This window comes from Capsicum annuum, chromosome 10 (assembly GCF_002878395.1).
Source record: "Capsicum annuum cultivar UCD-10X-F1 chromosome 10, UCD10Xv1.1, whole genome shotgun sequence".
Taxonomy (NCBI): domain Eukaryota; kingdom Viridiplantae; phylum Streptophyta; class Magnoliopsida; order Solanales; family Solanaceae; genus Capsicum; species Capsicum annuum.
Window position 1 is genome coordinate 71,949,142 of NC_061120.1, and position 18,317 is coordinate 71,967,458.

An 18,317-nucleotide genomic window follows, 5' to 3' on the forward strand; every position below is an offset into this window, starting at 1 on the left:
TAAATCATTTTTGAGTTAAGGTCTATGAAAACAATCTCTTTACCTTCTCAAGGTAGGAAACAAGGTTGCATACACACTATTTAAACCCTATTTGCTAAATTATACTGAATATGTAATTATTGTTATTTGGTTGCATTCTGGGCTTGTTATGTCTTTATTAGTTTCCAAATTACTCTATTGCTTTCATTGCTTTTTCTTGTCTGGATGAGTTCTTTACAATGATATTTATTAACAATGCCGAAGGGCAAATATAATGCCACTGTCAGAAAGCATGAAGCATAATCCGTATGGTTTACATGCTAGTGGAATTGTGACGAAGTAAAGTTATAACAACAATTACACCTCAATCTAAAATAAGTCTGGACTCTGCTATATGAATTTTCACAATTCATATAACTCTTATTAAACTCATTTCACACTAATATTATGCAAAATAAAAATAAAAATTTGTAGAAGTTCTTTGTATTTTATAAAAATTTTATGAACATAAATCTCTTCTTTCCTTTTACTGTTACATAAAAATCTCTAGATGGCGAGAAAAAAACTATTTGAAAAGCATAGGATGAAAAATAAAAGTGATAGCATGAATAAAATATATTTTCAACTAATAGGTATCGTCTATATGAACCTTTTTTTTTATTGTGTTCTATTTTTGGTTAAGTTTGTTTTGATTTCCAGAAATTATAGCTCTTTGCAGATAATTTCTTATTGGGTAATATTATGGAATTCTTGACCGAAATAACCTATTTTTTTTAATCAATTCACCAAAATAATATGTTTTTTAAAATTTTTACAAAACTAGTATAAACATAGTTCCCAGTAACGTATTACCTTATTATTTTATTAAAAAATGCAAGAGTAGAAACTGATGGTGTTTGATTTTTAACTGACCATAAAACGTTACTCATAGTAACGTGTTATAAGTAATTCATTACTGTGAGTAACGTTTTCCAACCAAATAAAAATAACATGCCTAATATTGTTAGGAGCAACCAATTCCCTAATTCTGAAAAAAAATAGAAAATTCTCTCATCTCTTTCACTTGGTAGCAAGGCCCTAATTCACTATAGGAAATTGCTTTATTTGTGACCAACATTTAGGGATGAATTAATAATCTCGTCTCTAAAAGTATATGTATTAGGACAAGATTATATGTTCGTCCTTAATACTATACTTTATTGCGAAGGTACAAAATTCGGTCGCTAAAAATTTTTTTAACTGATCCCAAATTATAAATTAAAGCTTTGAGCGGGGAAAAACTAACACCAAAATATATTAAAATTTTCATAATTTATTTTTATTTCACTAAATATACTAATTTACGCGCCTTTTCCTTAGGTTCTTCTTTCATTATACTACAATATACCGTCTTTTCCTTCCTCTCTCTAGTTATACATCGTACATATACGAACTGTTGTTCCTTTCTCCTTCAAAGCAGCTGGTCACAGAAAAACCTAGAGCTCCATCAAATATACGCGACTTTTTTTTCTCTCTAGCTATACGCTGTATACTGTTTTTCCTTTCTCCCTCCCGGCTGGTCGCAGATTTAGCTAGGGCTTCATCGAATATACGTAGCAATTTACTAATGCATAACGAGTGAGGGAGAATATTTACCAATTGTGTCTTCAATTCCTCGGGTTAATTGCAGCTAATATTTTCCCTAATCTCTATTTTATATCTCTCGCGAATTTGAGGTACGGTTCTAGGTACGGTTTTGTTCCATCTATACTTGATCTTTTCTTTCAAAATTATTCTTAATTAGTTTTATTGCTTGACTGTTCGAGTTATTCTTATATTCTTCCTACTTTATTTGATAGAAATCTGTCATTTTTTTATTTGTATAACTCGATAATTTACTATGAAATTTAATGATTTTCGTCTTCAATTATTGTATCTCTATCGTCTAGCAACTAGGAATTGCAATGGGATTTAGTAGGTGCGGAGTGGAATGGGTTACTACTATGCAGGGTAGGGCGGGACAGTCTTTAAGTGTGGCTGGGTTGGGTGAGGTGCAACAGAGCCTTAACAATTTAAAACTGTGGGGGTGTGGTGCGGGGGTAGAAAGGAATGGAGGTTTAACTAGAAGACCCATGTTTATGAAATTACTTTTTTGGTGTAAATACTAGGCATCCAAGTTATCCCTTGTTTTGCGAGTTTCTCTGATTCTTTTATATATTGTTTTATTTTTTAAATGAAGTTGAGTATATTCGTTAATGGCATAAAGAAAGATGCAAAAATCACAAAAGAGATGTGTTAGCTCTCCAGTACATAGATTCAGGGAACTAGCAAATTACAAAAATTTATCTGGGGTGTATATTTAACATACATAACCACTAGTTAAACAAGTTAATTAGACATCTAGCTATAAGAGTGGTGTTTTGAGTTACCTGATACATGTTTTTGGTGGGAGTTGGAAGGTCTCCAGTGGAATTAGTTGGGGTGCGTGGAAGCTGCCCCAGACCACAATTATCAAAAAAAAGTGTGGGGTTTGAAGTTGAGATTCCATCAAAACATCTGCCACTCCCAACAAAAAGATTATAGCAGCTCTTACTAGTCAGATTTTCTATCACGTTTCTCTAATTTGTATTTAGTTGTGCATGCTTTGAGTTGCTCGAGTAATATGTTTTTTTTAATTTTTTTGTTGTGTGTGTTTTGGGGAAGAGGTGGGTGAGGGTAGAGTAGGGGTTATGGAATGGTTTGAATCTATGGAATTTACTTCAAAAGATGCAATCTTTGTGGTTCTTTTAGATGGGAACTACAGCATTCAGATCCAATAGGTAGTAGATTGGGCACGAAGGCTATATTAGAAGTAGCACGCCCTGATTATCATTGTTCCTAGATAGAATACACCTATTAAGATTTGGGGGTTTAAGGTGTTTCTATCTGTTTCTACAATCTAACTTGTTCTTTTCAAATCTTAACTGGAGTGCATTTCAAATGACAAATAGTTTTCAAAGTTCAGATTTTTCTAACCATTAGAAACCAAAATTATTTGCTTTTCTTCTGGAACAATGACTTTGTTGGAGAATGTGATAGAGTTAACAATTCTAAAGATGTTAAATTATGTCTTGGACTTTTATTCAGTCTGATATTGTATTGCTTAGCCGTTTTTCATGAACATTTGGATAGAATTCTGAATGAAGAAACTTAGTAGTAGGTTTGATCCTCTGAGAGGACTGGTGATTTGCTTAATGTAAGCTTGCGACTTTAATCTAGTTTTTGCTATCACTTAGATTATGAGGGGAAAGGTAATTAAAAGTTGACTTTGCTCACTGAAGCTTATAAGAGTCTCTTTAATCTAGGTGTTAGAATGAAATGGAGAAAAGAGAACAACAACAACAACAACAACAAACCCAGTGTATTCCCACTTTGTGGGGTCTGGGGGGGGTAAGATGTACGCAGTCCATACCTCTACCTCTGATGAAGTAGAAAGGCTGTTTCCGAAAGACCCCCGGCTCAAGTTACGAGATATCAAACAAACACATAGTACAGCACAGAAGCAGATGACATAACATAGATACTGCAGCCATAAGGAATATAAAACAGAGTAAAGCAGGAATGCAGGAATATAAAGCAGAGGAAAGCACACAGATTCGTAACAAACATAGAACACGGAACACGGAACAGAACATTGAATACGGAATCATACCAGAAAACAAAAAAAGAATTTGTTTTTGGTGGTGATGTTATTTAGTTAAGCCAGCAGATGTAAACAAATGCAGCTTTATTATGAAGATTTTGGTTCACACTTACTTGAAGTCTCTGGACTATTTTTCCTTCTCCTCGTATTATTCTTCCCTACTTCTGTTCTCTAGAAAAAAAAAAGAGAAGAACACTATTACAATGAAAAAAAGAAGTGACAAAAGTGAAAAAGGAAGATAATTGCCTTTTCGAGTATTAGAAGCAGGAACTTGACTTTACAATATAAACTTGCATTGCATCTCAATGTTAAGTCCCTGTATGCATTTTACAATTGTTAAGACTGGTTTTGCGTAATCAATTGGCAAGTATTTTGCTCTTTCCAAAAATTCATTAGAGGAAGGGATCCCAAAAGAAAGAAAAATAACCTGAAAGTCTGCATAGGTCTATAATCGGATGGACCATTTATTATGTATATGGTCCGTATACTTGCATTTGTTTTAGAATTCACTTTTTATGGATGAAAGGAATAAGCCATTTTACTTGTAATTTTTTTCTCTACAAGAATGTTAAAATTGCACAAAACGTGTTTGTAGCAGCTTAGTTTGCACTCCTTAAGTGCAAATGTAGGCAGTCTTTTGCCTGTTAGTCTAAAAATCAAATGGCAGCTACTACAAACACGCATTCATCTCTCTTTGTATCCTCTCCCTAACTATTGTGTGTTTATTTGTAGAAGTGTAGCTGTGATAAGGAGGAATCGGATGGTAATGTATCATTTGTTTTTAGTTATTATAGAAAGATTGAATAAGACACAATTAAAAGAGTACTTCAGAATATGATATTAAACAATGCGTCCAACAAAAGATACACTTATGTTTTCAGATGTCCCTGAAGAGACTCCAAAAAATGCACATTTTGGACTAAGAAAAGAAGCAACCTGTTCAGTTGCTGGAATTTTGTATTTGAGGTGTTATAGAAAGGTTAAATAAGACACACTTTTGACATGTGCATATTATATGGTTGGATTTGGTAAAAGTATCTTCATGTTCATTATATGTTGTATCTCCGTTATTATATCATGTTTCATGTTCTATGACGACTTTGTTTACTATAATTGTGTCCTAAGGTGGAGGTCTATCAAAAATAACCTCTCTACTTCTTCGGAGGCAGTGGTATGGACTGCGTACATTCTATCCTCTCCAGACCCCTCTATGTGGGAATATACTGGGTTTGTTGTTTTTTGATGTGCTATGTACTTTGGATTACCTATTGTATTTTGGATATTGTGCATCTTTATTTTCTTTTAATATGATGTGCTATGTACTTTCTTCTCACCGAGTATATGAACTTTGATAGGAGGTTGTGGAGGATACGATTAGGTTAGTTAGTTAGTAGGTAGTGGTAGCAGAGTGTGGTTTTGTGTATCCTTCATTATTAGTTGTCGTAGCATTACTTGAATGCATTTGTTGTTGATGCTTCAAAATTTGATGAACGAATATATTGAATTGTATTCTGACTTTTGGTTGTTTATATTAGTATTGAAATGTGAAAGATATTTATGTTTAAAGTTGAATACCTGATGTAGTATGATATAATTATGTGATGGTAACACGTTATGTGAATCTAATTATCTTTCTTATCATTTATATTTTCTTAATCTAATTTTTATGTATTCTCCAAGGTTATGGCACCTAGTAAGCAATGGATACAACTTTCTCTTTGTAACCAAACTAACAAAATCTACTTAGATGGGGTTGAAAAGTTCTTGAATTATGCTTTTTGAGGAAAAGAAGAAGAATGTGAAAATACGGTGTCCGTGTTACGAGTGTTGTACTACAACATTAGGAACTCGTAAAACGATTGAGATACATTTGAAAGTCCATAGAATAATTGAAAATTATACCTTTTGGTTTCACCACGGGGAACAGTTATGTGAGCCACTATCTCTGAAGATGAGAGTGATGAAGCAGAAGATTTTGATATTGAAAATTGAAGATGAAGTAGAATAACTATTGAGATATTTATATTCGAATGCTGAAAGTGGAGCAGATATACACACTAGTTTTGATGATAAACTTGAAGAGGAACCAAATACTGAAGCTAAAAAGTTTTATAGCCTTCTAAAGTATTTCGAGCAGCCATTGTATCAAAACCCAAAGGCTTCAAAGCTTTCATCTTTGATTAAATTTCTTCACATCAAAAGCATGGGTCATTGGAGCAATAAGTCATTTACCATGCTATTGAAAATGTTAAAAGAGGAGTTGTTGCCTGGTGGTGCTAATTTGCCAAATTCATATTATGAGGCAAAGAAGATAATTCGAGAGCTTGGGCTTTCTTACAACAATATTGATGCTTGTACTAATAATTGCGTTTTATATTGGAAGGAGGATAGCTTACTCGATTCTTGCAAAATTTATAGTGCATCCAGATGGAGATTAGATATACGTAGCGGGGAGACAAAGAATTAAAAGGATAAAAAAATAGCCTCAAAAACTTTACGCTATTTCCCCTTAAAGCCTAGGCTTTAAAGGTTATTTATGTCTACAAAGAAAACTTCTCTAATGACATGTCATAAGGATGAAAGAACTGATGATGGAATAATAAGGCACCCAACTAATTCAATGGCATGGAAGTTCTTTGATGAACTATATCCTTCATTTGCAGTTGATCCTCGTAACGTTCGACTTGGACTTGCTAGTGACGGATTTTAACTATTCCAAAATTCCAAAACCTCATATAGAATTTGGCTCGTGGTTCTTAGTCCTTATAATTTACCACCTTGGTTGTGTATAAAGCAGGAAAATTTTATTTGTCAATGCTTATTACTAGTCCAAGTAGTCCTGGAGATGCAATTGATACATATCTTCAATCTATACTAGAGGAATTGAATGAGTTGTGGGAAGATGGTATTAAAACCTTTGATGCATCAACTAAACAAAATTTTAAGTTGCATGTTTCTTTGCTATGGACTATTAATGACTTTCCAGCATATGAAAATTTATCTGGATGGAGTACAAAAGGAAAACAAGAATGTCCCATCTTGTAATAAAGACAATTCTTCAATCGATTGGCTAATTGTAAGAAGGGGTGTTTTATAAGTCATTGACGTTACCTTCCTTTGATTCACAGATGGAGGATTGACAAGAAGTCATTTGATGGTACAATAGAGAAAAGGCACCCACCAAAACTGCATTCTGGAATTGAGATACTTAATCAAGTGCAAGATCTTGAAGGGCAATCATTAATAAAGGATCTTAAGAAGAGGAGATAGATATCATATAAAAAGCGAAAGGATAATTGGACCAAAAAGAGTATCTTTTTTAAAATTGCTTATTAGAAATATCTCTTGTTGTGACATAGTTTTGATGTTATACATATTGAAAAAAAATATGTGATAGTTTTTTGGGGACATTCATGAATGTCAAAGAAAAAACCAAAGATACAATTATAACCCTGTTATATTTGCAAGAATGAACATTAGGCCGAAATTTCACCCTATCTAAAGAGAGAATGAAGTCGAAGTTCCAACAAGCATGCTACACATTGTCTCCTGAAGAAAAACACAAATTATGTATTTTCTTGAAGAATTTAAAGGTCTTGGATGAATTTTCATCTAATATTTCACAATGTGTGAACTTGAAAGAGCACAAGATATATAGTTTGAAAAGTCATGATTGTCATATTCTTTTGCAGCGTATACTCCCTCTTGCACTTTGTGGTGTGTTATCGAAAGAAGTGTGTCAATATCTTATTGAGTTATCTTTATTTTTTTGTGTTCTTGGATCAAAGGAGTTAAGGATGGATGAGTTGAAACATATTGAAGAGCAACTTCCCATCACACTTTACAAGTTATAAAAGGTCTTCCCTCCTTCTTTTTTTGATGTCATGGTCCACTTTCTTATTCATTTAGCTGGTGAAGCTAAGATTGCTAGGCCTATTCATTATCAGTGGATGTATCCTATCGAGCGATGGTTATATTTTTTGAAATCCCTCATTGGTAATAGGGAATGTCTAGAAGGTTCTATTGCAGAGGGATACCTTGCAAATGAATGTATGACCTTATATTCAAGGTATCTGCATAAAATTTGCACAAAATTCAATCGGACTGAACGAAATTATGATGGTGTTGTATAAAATTCAAATGGAGTTTTATCTATATTTTTTCAACCTAGAAAAACTCTGGGAGCTAAAGTTCCATGTGAGCTTGAAGCAAATGAATTAGAACAAGCACATATATATATATTCTGAAGAATTGTGATGAAGTCTTACCATATCTCGAGTATGGAGAGTTCTTTTGTATTATATTGTTTTTTCAATTTTATTTAAGGTAATATTGATTCTATATGACATTTATGGTAACCTTAATTTTATAGAGAGTTTGTAAATATGAATATTGCTCATGACTTGTCAAATGCAGAATGGGACCGAGAATATATTAAATGGTTTAAAGATAGGGTGTGTAATATGAGAAACATATAAACATTAGATTTGACATCTTAATGTTGTATTACTCATTCTAAAGTATTAAATGTAATCTTATTTTTAGGTCGTACAATAGCATAAAGCAGATAATAGTCGGCTCATGGAAGATCTTCTCTCACTTTCACATGGTCCTACCAAATATTCAATACATTGTAACGGTTATATTGTAAATAGATATAGATTTCATGCAGAATATTATGATCAAACTTTAAGGACTCAAAATTGTGGTGTTGTTGTAGCTAGCAAGAATGATGAAGAAAGTGAGATGTTTGATTACTATGGAGTTTTAACAGATGTGATTGAATTGCAATTTGTCCCAGATAGAAGAGTTATTTTATTTGGGTGGAATTGATTTGATGTGCATGATAAAATAAGAGGAATAAAAACAGATGAGTATGAGTGTGTAAGTGTGAATCCAAGTAGAATTTTGAAAACAAATATGCCTTTTGTTTTAGTAGATCAAGCATCTCAAGTGTTTTATGCTAATGATAGTTCCAATAAAGGCTAGCATGTAGTGAGGAAGACTCAACCTCGTGATTCCTATAAGATTTTGAAACAAATGGATGATGATGTAGATGACTTAGAAAGTCCTCCAGATTTTGTAGATGTCTTAGAAAGTTCTTTACAAAAGAAACATAAAAGAACTGATGAGGTGAAGTATCTGATAATTACTTATTGCTAAAAACTTCTTTACTTTTAGCATTAAAATTTTAACTTATAATACTTTTAGTTTAGATATTGAGTTTTTGTGAAGCACAAAAACTATGTTGACTGTATTCTTTAGTTCACTAGATAAGAAGTTTTCTTACTATTTTTTTAATTTTGGCTCTTTTTTGCAGATTCAGTATGAAGATTGAAAATGAGGATGGATCAACTATGAAGAGTACTATCGGATATAGTTTCTGTGCGCCTGGTGCAATTGGAAAGGGATGAGGACGAGGGCTCAGATCTTTGATAACCAATGGGAAAACTCTAACTAAGAGTTCATTTTATCAACCTAATGATCTAGTTAAGAAACACATCCAAGAAGTAGAAAAAAGTAAGTTTTTTCAAATTTATTAGAGTGTTTAATTGCATAAATAACTTGAATTAAACACCGCAGCTTATTTTTGGGTTTATAGTTGTGATGTCATCTATATTGTTGTTGTTGTTTCAACACATTTGTAATCTTGGAACCTATCATTAATTGTGATTATGATTGTGGGATATCAAATTCATCCTAAACATTTTCTCAGTTTCTTCAAAACTATACTTTTATTGTTTGAACGTAAAAGATACCCTAAACATGTTGTCAGATTCTTCAAGCTCTGGATTGTTAACATATCACTAGGTTATGCTATTGTTGAATAGTGATTGAAGAAACTATATATTACATTTTTACTTGCCTTCTGTTTGTTAACTTTTTGTCCTTTGTGCATTATAGTTGGTTATTTCTGTCAAGTAAAATATTTGTAATTATGGATGGAATTTTAGTTCATAGATGGATATATTGTGATTGTTGTGTGGAAATGGAGTATTTTTAACTTGTTAAGTATATGTTTTCACTTAGGAAGTGTCTGCCTTTTGATGTGTAGTTGTAGGATGATGTCCTTGACCTATACCTGACCTTGTTGCACTTGTTGAAATCTTTTAGCATTCCTCTCCTTCCAGATATAATATACTAATTTTGTGAATACCCATCCAATAACTTTCATCCTTGGCTTTCCTTTCTTTACTTATCTGGCAACCCAACAAACTTCATCATTTCAGCCCATGATCTGCCTTTGTACTCCTAGTTGTGATGATTGTGGCAATTAATTCATATAAAGTGGAGCAGCAAGCAATAGGACAATAATCCTTGACATAGTTTGGATTATCAACTTTTGGGAGAAGATTAATTATAGTATAGTTGACCTCTATAAGTAAATGCCTCGTGTCAAAGAACTACGAAATAGCCTGAATGACATCTTCACCCATTAAATCCAAAAACTCTCGAAAGAATTCAACATTAAATCCATACACACCAGGGGCTTTATCATTAGGCATGTCCTTCAGTTCCTCAAGTACTTCTTTCCTCATCACTGGCACTAATAAGGGTTGTAGCTTGGCAACTGTCAAGTATGGAACATCCTTGGCTATAATAGTATTCAGCTTGGCATTTCAGTAGCACATGTACCTTGCAACTCTTTAAAAAATTTAACAAACTCTTGTTGCACCTCCACAGGATCTGTAATTCCTACCCCTAATTCATTGCAAATGGAAGTGATTTTATTTTTATTTTGCCTAACTTTTAGGTACCATTGATCATTACCCAAAGCCCAGTAAATTAGACTATAAATTCTATCTTCAGCTTCTTTTTTATTAGACCAAGAATACCTACAACCTTTCCTTGGTAGTAGACCCAATCTCATATCATCTAAACACTCCCGAAAATCATGCATTTCAGATGGATGTACTAATTCCCATTGACTCTATCTTCAGTTTTCAATATTGAGTTAAAGTCACCCATTACCAACTATGTATCCATTACAGAGTTTTGAACTAGCCTCAATGTATCCCATAGTAGTTTCATTTCTGCAATGGTATTGAAACCATACACAAAGGATATATTGTAGAGGTTCATCATAGTTGTATATTTTTTTTACCATTGTATACACGCACACACATAAAAGAGTATGGTGTGATGGTTTATTTGGCTGCATATTTTAAGCTTGTCTGCTAGCTTTCTGACAAATTGATGATGAAGCTGAAAAGGACAACTCTAATCTTATTCTGTGCATGTTAACTTCCGATTTTGAAAACTCTATGAAATAGAAATAGACCAGAGCGTTGTTTGTAGAGACCACCTTTAATTTATATACCATCGTTATTGATGAAAGGTAAGTTCTGAAAGACATATACAGAGAAGTTATGTATTAGTTATGTAATCAAAAGTTATCTTTTAGCCATTTACATATTAAATAAAGAATAAAGTTAGTTGTCACGTGTAGTTTGTGCCACTATGTATACAAGTTAGAATGTGTTTGTTTCTATAGTACCAGTGCAGTCAGTAATAGCAATGATATTACTTGATCCTTTTGACATACCCACATTGAAGGGTGCTATGACTAGAGGTGTACTAGAGAAGGGTAAATCTGCACTATTTGTTAGAGAAGAGGGTAGACACAAATATATACTATTTGTTAGATGATGAAGGTATAGATGCACTATATTTTCACTATTGACTTTGTTTCCTGTGGGTTATCATAATTAAATTGTAGCATAGATATTTTTTTATAGAATACTGGATAATCCAATTAGGGGATGGTGAACTTTTGAGATTTGGAGTGTGTGTAGAATAGCCAGTGCCAGGTTTACTTCATGGACTTAATAGTTCTTAAAAAGAAGTAATATTAGCATTTCTTACTTTATTTAATCAGACTATGGTTTTCCAGATTAGCTTCAAAGTCCATTGGTCAATCAGGCCCTTGTTAACGCTGGCGCTGAAGAGTAGATAACCTTCTTTGGCTGAGTGAGATCCCTCCTTATTGCTACCCTATTTAAGTTTGTTAATTCTTTGAGTAAGAACTAGACTGTTCTGTAATCCCCTAAGCAATGCTACTATGTCCTCCATTTCCCAGTTATTTTGGTGCCTTCTTGGGTACAGATTCCATGAGTTGTCCTCCCAGTTATGAGCAATTGTTGAATCTAAATTAGTAGTTATTGTGAAGAGTCTATGAACAACGTACTTTAGTGTAGTAGGACTAAGCCATTTGTCTTTCCAAAATAGGAAATGAGCTCTATTTTCCACTTGGAGGGATGAGTTGAGAGAAAAATCATTCCACAATCTCTTGATACCTTTCCACAGTCCAGTTCCATAGGAATTTAACACTGCTTTGGAGAACCATTGGTTCGTGCAACTATGTTTTTCTTCAACATCATCTTCAAGGAAGATGTAAGAACATATGTCCTTTAAAGAGGTCTTAGATTAGGTATCATCGGAGCTAGGTGCTAGATGTAAGGTGCTTGAATATGATGCTGAACATAAACTTTGTATTACTGAAGAGCACAGCGAAATCCAAAGAAAGTTGTAAATAACTTATCTGGTAGGTTCATTTCCCAAATGGGCAAGTTCTTCGGAAGAAGTTAGGAACTGAGCAATAGAGGTTTGGAGCGGTATTGATGTCTAAAGATCTTAAAGTTGGTGAATCTTAATTCCTGTTCTGTTTCATAAGTTAAGAACAATCTGTGCGTACCCTTGACGTAGGTAGAAGTAGTTCTTAAGAACAAACTATTGTATGTGTTTTCTCTTGAATTAGATATGTTTTCTGACATGTTACTCTATCCAATAATCAGTCAAGTAAGCCCCAATCCTAAATTATTGGAGTTTCTAAAATGCTACTATATACTATGGTGAATTCCAGTTGATAATTTTGGCTCCCCCCTCTCCCGCACACACACATCCGCGAGAACTCCCTATTGCTTCTTACTCAACCCTTCATAACCATTTCCAAGAAAAACTCTAATACTAAATTTGGCCCTGTGATTAATGAAACTATTTACCCGATAAAAAAAATAGCAATATTGAAAACCATTGAGGATAAATACTCATTTATTTAAAGGGAAGAAGAGATCTTTTTTAGGAGTGAAACTATATGGTCTTGTTACACCAGTCATATTAATCTTAAAACGTTAAGCTCATACAACTATATATTTATTTTGGCAGGTTCTACTGGGAAAGGGCAAGGAAAAGAACTTACAAACTCTGCCAGGTGTTCTAGTCAAGTAATGGGAAAGGAGATATGTCAGAACTCCATGGTTCATGAGAACGAGTATATGCAAGTTGATACTCCATTTTATCCATCGACTAATCAAGTTCAGCAATTCACCAAAGAGGCTGAAACAAGTAAGTTTTTTTCAAGTCTATTGAGTTTTTGATTGCATATATAAGTTAAGTATTACTAATATGATTTTGCTTTCTCTAGGTGTTATTGGGAAGGGACCATAAAGACTTAAAACCATAACCATGTCTTGTAGTCAAGGAATAGGAACGCTATGTAAGAACTCCATGGTTCGTGAAAACGAGAATATGCAAGTTCATACTCCATTTTCTCCCTCAACTAATCAAGTTAAGCAAAGGACCAAGGACGCTGAAATAAGTAAGTTCTTTCAAGTTTGTTGAGTTTTTGATTGCATATATAATTCAAGTATTGGTAATATGATTTGCTTTCTCTAGGTGCTATTGGGAAGGGACTAGGACTTAAAAACTTTACCATGTCTTCTAGTCAAGGAATGGGAATGATACATAAGAACTCCATGGTTCATGAGAACGATTATATGCAAGTTCATACTCCATTTTGTCGATTGACTAATCAAGTTACAAAGCAACGCACCAAAGAGGCTGAAACAAGTAAGTTTTTTTTCAAATCTATTTAGTTTCTTATTGCATATATAACTTAAGTATTAGTAATATGATTTTCTTTCTCTAGGTGCTATTGGTAAGGAAACAGAAGAATTTCGTACTTCATTTCCTCCATCTACTAATCAAGTTAAGCAATGCACCAAAGAGGTTCAAAAAAGTAAGTTTTTCCAAATTTGTTGAGTATTTGTCCACTTGCATCACATCATGCTCAGTGTAGGGGTTTCTAAAAGTTTTTCCAAATTTACTCAGTGTTTGTCCACTTTCATCATATCATACAAGTATTTTTTCCTTGTTAGGGGGTTCTATGAATAATGTGGGATCTAATACCTAGATCTTTGTGCTCTATGTTAGAAGTTTTTAAGAATAATGTGGGATCTAATCAAGGAATGCGATCAATAGATAATAATCCTCTGATTCTTGGGAAAGAGAACATGCAAACCAATATTTCATTACCTTCATCTATTGATCAAGTTATGAACCCTCTCCCCCGCCAAACTGCTGAAATAGGTATGATACTTTAGAATTCATGTATTATTAAATTTATAGAATTAAATTTTATTAGTATAGTTCTTCCCAAATTATGCAGCTATAGGATCATCCAATCCTAGAAAGGTAAAAAGAGTTCAAGGGAGCAACAAGTGCAAGAAATTTGCATCACTTGAAGTCGGTCAGAAGTTGAAAATAACCTTTTACAATAATTGAACGGTTGAAAAAAATAGCAATATGTTTTTGAGACACTTCAACAACAACAACAACAACAACAAACCCAGTGTATTCCCACTTAGTGGGGTCTGGGGGGGGTAAGATGTACGCAGTCCATACCTCTACCTCTGATGAAGTAGAAAGGCTGTTTCCGAAAGACCCCCGGCTCAAGACACGAGATATCACACAAACACATAGTACAGCACAGAAGCAGATGACATAACATAGATACGGCACCCATAAGGAATATAAAACAGAGTAAAGCAGGAATGCAGGAATATAAAGCAGAGGAAAGCACACAGATTCGTAATAAACATGGAACACGGAACACGAAACACTGAATACGGAATCATAACAGGAATACACCCCCACCAATTAATTCCCTACACTAGCGACCCGAACTGGCCCTAATCCTCTGCCGTAATTCGCATCTTCCAGACCTTCCTATCTAGGGTCATGTCCTCGGTGAGCTGTAACTGTTCCATGTCCCGCCTAATCACCTCACCCCAGTACTTCTTCGGTCTACCCCTTCCCCGTCTAAAACCATCCAACGCTAGCCTCTCACACCTACGGACCGGGGCATCCATGCCCCTCCTCTTCACGTGTCCGAACCATCTCAATCGTGCTTCCCGCATCTTACACTCCACTGAAGTCACACCAACCTTCTCCCGGATAGTCTCATTCCGAACTCTATCCCCTCGGGTCAGTCCACACTTGGAAAACATAATCTGTGATAGTAACATGTGTCCATTGGTTGTATAATCCTAGAGTGATAGTAAGAAACAAAATTTAGATCATATGCGGGCAGCTATTGAGGTAACAAATGTAGTCGATAGTATGAATGGGCATTTAGACCTTTTTTTTGTTTCGTTCTATCTTATGTTGTATGTTGATTATTATAGGATAAATTTGAGAGTGATGACATGAATGATCATCGCGATCATATCTTTGGATGGATGAATGAGTTGTGGAACAAATGGAGAGGATAATTGCATAGTAAGTATGTGAAGAATAAGTTGATGGTACAGGCTCTTAAGTCTAAACTAGAGAGAGTAGACAAGAAGGACTGGGAGTGGTTAGTTAAGGAACATTTTTGTTTTGAAAGTTTTTAGGTATTCCATTTTGTAGCACTATGTTACTTGCTTTACAATTGTGTGTGGAGTGGCTTCTTTGTTCTAAAAAATTCAATGGTTTTGTGATATTGCTCTATATTACCTGCTACTGCTTCCCTATCAACTTTATTTGTTGATGAAATTTAAGAATTTGCATCTAAATAGATGCTAAGCTTATTGTTTAAAAATAATACAGGTGAGAAGCTGAAGGAATACAGCAAACTAAACTAATTTGACAATGCTTCATCATATTGGTAGAAAAATAGTTGAATGATCGTTTTTCAACCTTAGAAGATGAGATAGAAAAAATAAGAAAAATATAAGAATTTTTTGCTGCTCAACAATTACATATCCCTCGTACGACCTCACTCGTTTCAAATGAATGACACTGGCTTATTTTGTTGTCCAAGTAAGTACTTATTTTGCTTGGTTATTATTTAACTACATTTTGTCAAGATTATACCTTGAATTATGTTAGGCTGCATTTACCTTTATTTTCATGTATAGTATTGTTAGAAGTGGACTTGAGTATAGAGATTGGGGTGTGGGGGTCTTGAGTGTTTCTTAGTGATGATTGGATTATAAGTAAATGAGCTGCTTGACATAGTGTATTTTTTTAACAAAGAAAATGTATGATTGAAAATGAGGATGTACAAGTGATGCTGCGAGTAACATGAGCAGACTGCTGCTTCTTATATGTCTACACATCTAGATAGTAGAGCCATCTTTCATTCCTTAAATTTGAGTTTGAATATTTGATTGCATTCCAACTTTTCTACCTGATGCTATCTAGCTACATATCCTTCTCTATTTGGCAGCAATTTTCCATGGTATCCTGAGTTAATCTGCAATCCGACACTCTATATGAAACAATAACAACTTGCTGATTATAAAACAGTAAACTGCTTTCACCTTTTCAACAAAAATATTTGTTGCTTCAATTTCTCGGTAGTCAAATATATCTCTAGACAGATTTAGTTTACTTTATAAAAAGAAAAATATATGTGGTGTAACCAACTTACCGTATTGATCCATAGAAAACCTGTGTCATTCGAGGTCCTTCTATTCCTATTAATGTTGTGATATGCCTTAGTGAGTTAGGTCACTCACAGCAAGTTCAAAGTCGCCAGATATTCCTATTAACAGCTTACATTGTTCTTCAGATATTCGAAGTACCTTGCAAACCTCCCTTCTACATCTTGCTAAATTCTGAAACCAAAACAGGATGAATAACAAGATATTTCACTTGAGGGTATCAACCTGTACAAGAAGAAGGAACAAACATGAAACCATAAACCTAAAGTTCTCAGGAGTTGACGTATAATCTGGCACTCCAATGGTCATCAGGCTAAAGAATTCAAGATTAGGCAGTTTTAAGTAACATGTTTGATGAGTTCCACACACCCATCTGATTCAACTCTAAATTGATGCAATAGTGGATGCCAACACAGTTGCTTTTCCCTTCCTGAATTAGCAAGACCATCGCAAAATTTAAAGCTCCAGTTACCCACTTTATTCCACTTGTATCAACTTGAATATAATCTTTCAATGGTTTTCTTCCAATATCCCCAGCCAAACAGTTAAGCTGATTTGTAATCTATAGACCATAGAAAATGTTGGGGGACTATTGAAACAACCTCTCTACTTCATCTTGAGATGGTGGAATCGAGGGAATACACTGGACCTATTGTTGTTTTTGTCTTTGGATAGCTATGCAGCAAAATTTTGTATTTTACTTGCCAGACCACCTAATATCCAGAAAGCCAATTCAAACACCTGCATAAGTAAAATATGTATTCTGATAGTTGTTTCCTGGATCCTTCCAGAAATCGTCAATCATATAAGGTGCAGTATTTTAAAATGTTAGTGGCATAAGTCAAACTGTTACGCAACACTTTGTTTTCACACTTCTTGCTGATGTTATTCCATGTTTTGTAAACGGTCAATTGTTGTATCATTTCTGACCTCTGTATTGATAACCATTGATTACTCTAACAAGGATTGCATTAGCATGTCATACAACTCTATCATGTTATGTTATTGTGTCCGGGCTGTTAAACAAGGATTGACTTTTCAAAAATTTTGTTCTTACAGATTTTTGAAGATTGAAGTTACAAGAGAAGATGCAAGTTTATAAGATGCACGAGCTTATTATTATTTTGCTAAGAGCGTTATGTAAAGCTTGACATCATATTCTAGCTAGGGATGTTAATTTGTTAGTTTTTTTTTGTTTAGAAAATATTGAAACTATTGACAATATTCTAGCTTGAGATGTTAATTGGTTAAGTTTTTTTTAGCAAATATTGAAATTATATTTATTATAATGTGACATTTTCAGTAATAATTTTATATTTAACAATGAAATACATACTTTAATGATATGAAGTTTCAGGATGTAGCATTGGTGGTAAATTAGATATATGAATATAATATTGTTTGATTTAAACGTTAATTTAGGATGAGTTAGTTGCTTGTCTCTAAAGGTTAATCAAGGACGGGTTAGTTGCTCATCCCTAAAATTTAATTAAGGACGAGTTAATTATTCGTCCAGATAGAGTAATTTAGGACAAGGTAGTTACTCATCGCAAAAAGGTTTTAGTAACCACAGAATAACTACTTTTTAAAAATTAAAATCATCTATTTGAGACGACATATACAGTCTCTAAAAGTATTTTTGCGACCGGATATGTTACCGTCGCTAATGACATTTAATGACCCGTTAGAGTACCTCATCGCAATTGACCTTTAGCGAATAAGCCTATTAGGACGAGCCGCGACAAATATTTTCCCATCCTAAAAGGTCATTTGCGATCAAAATTGGACCTTTAGGGACCAAATTTCCCTTCCGTAGAGGTTGTTTTTCTTGTAGTGATTCAGATAAGAAAAAAAATTGATGTTGTCTCTTTCGACTCCTTTAGCTACTCCAACTCATCTCTTTCGATGCCTTTGGATACTCCATCTCCTCTCTTACAACACCTCTGGCTACTCCATCCATCTAAGTA

General features: G+C 34.0%; 1 protein-coding gene across 9 annotated transcripts; it reads left to right on the forward strand.

Annotated features, from left to right (window-relative positions):
* The first annotated feature begins 1,354 nt into the window (after positions 1–1,354).
* On the forward strand, positions 1,355–17,694 carry LOC107845627. 9 transcript variants are annotated; one of them, XR_007045737.1, is made up of 9 exons: positions 1,356–1,706; positions 6,769–6,950; positions 7,429–7,497; positions 8,961–9,160; positions 12,806–12,985; positions 13,065–13,238; positions 13,316–13,489; positions 13,569–13,658; positions 17,410–17,694. XR_007045737.1 is itself a non-coding variant. In XM_047398001.1 (8 exons), the coding sequence occupies exons 5-8, from the start codon at positions 13,106–13,108 to the stop codon at positions 14,020–14,022; spliced, it is 567 nt and encodes a 188-aa protein (XP_047253957.1). In that variant the 5' UTR covers positions 1,355–1,706; positions 6,769–7,497; positions 8,961–9,160; positions 12,806–12,985; positions 13,065–13,105; the 3' UTR covers positions 14,023–14,207. The 9 variants fall into 9 exon arrangements, 6 of the variants coding, with proteins under 6 accessions (XP_047253957.1, XP_047253958.1, XP_047253956.1 ...); XM_047398001.1 differs by lacking the exon at positions 17,410–17,694 and adding an exon at positions 13,853–14,207 and having other exon boundaries at positions 1,355–1,706; positions 6,769–7,497; XM_047398002.1 differs by lacking the exon at positions 17,410–17,694 and adding an exon at positions 13,853–14,207 and having other exon boundaries at positions 1,355–1,694; positions 6,769–7,497.
* Positions 17,695–18,317: the final 623 nt, after the last annotated feature.

Excerpts from the sequence above, each read along its gene's own strand:
- LOC107845627 (XM_047398001.1), top strand. The coding sequence starts at position 13,106 with ATGTCTTGTAGTCAAGGAATAGGAACGCTATGTAAGAACTCCATGGTT. Across the intron at positions 13,490-13,568 it reads CACCAAAGAGGCTGAAACAA|GTGCTATTGGTAAGGAAACA; the intron begins GTAAGTTTTTTT and ends TTCTTTCTCTAG. Across the intron at positions 13,659-13,852 it reads CACCAAAGAGGTTCAAAAAA|AAGTTTTTAAGAATAATGTG; the intron begins GTAAGTTTTTCC and ends GCTCTATGTTAG.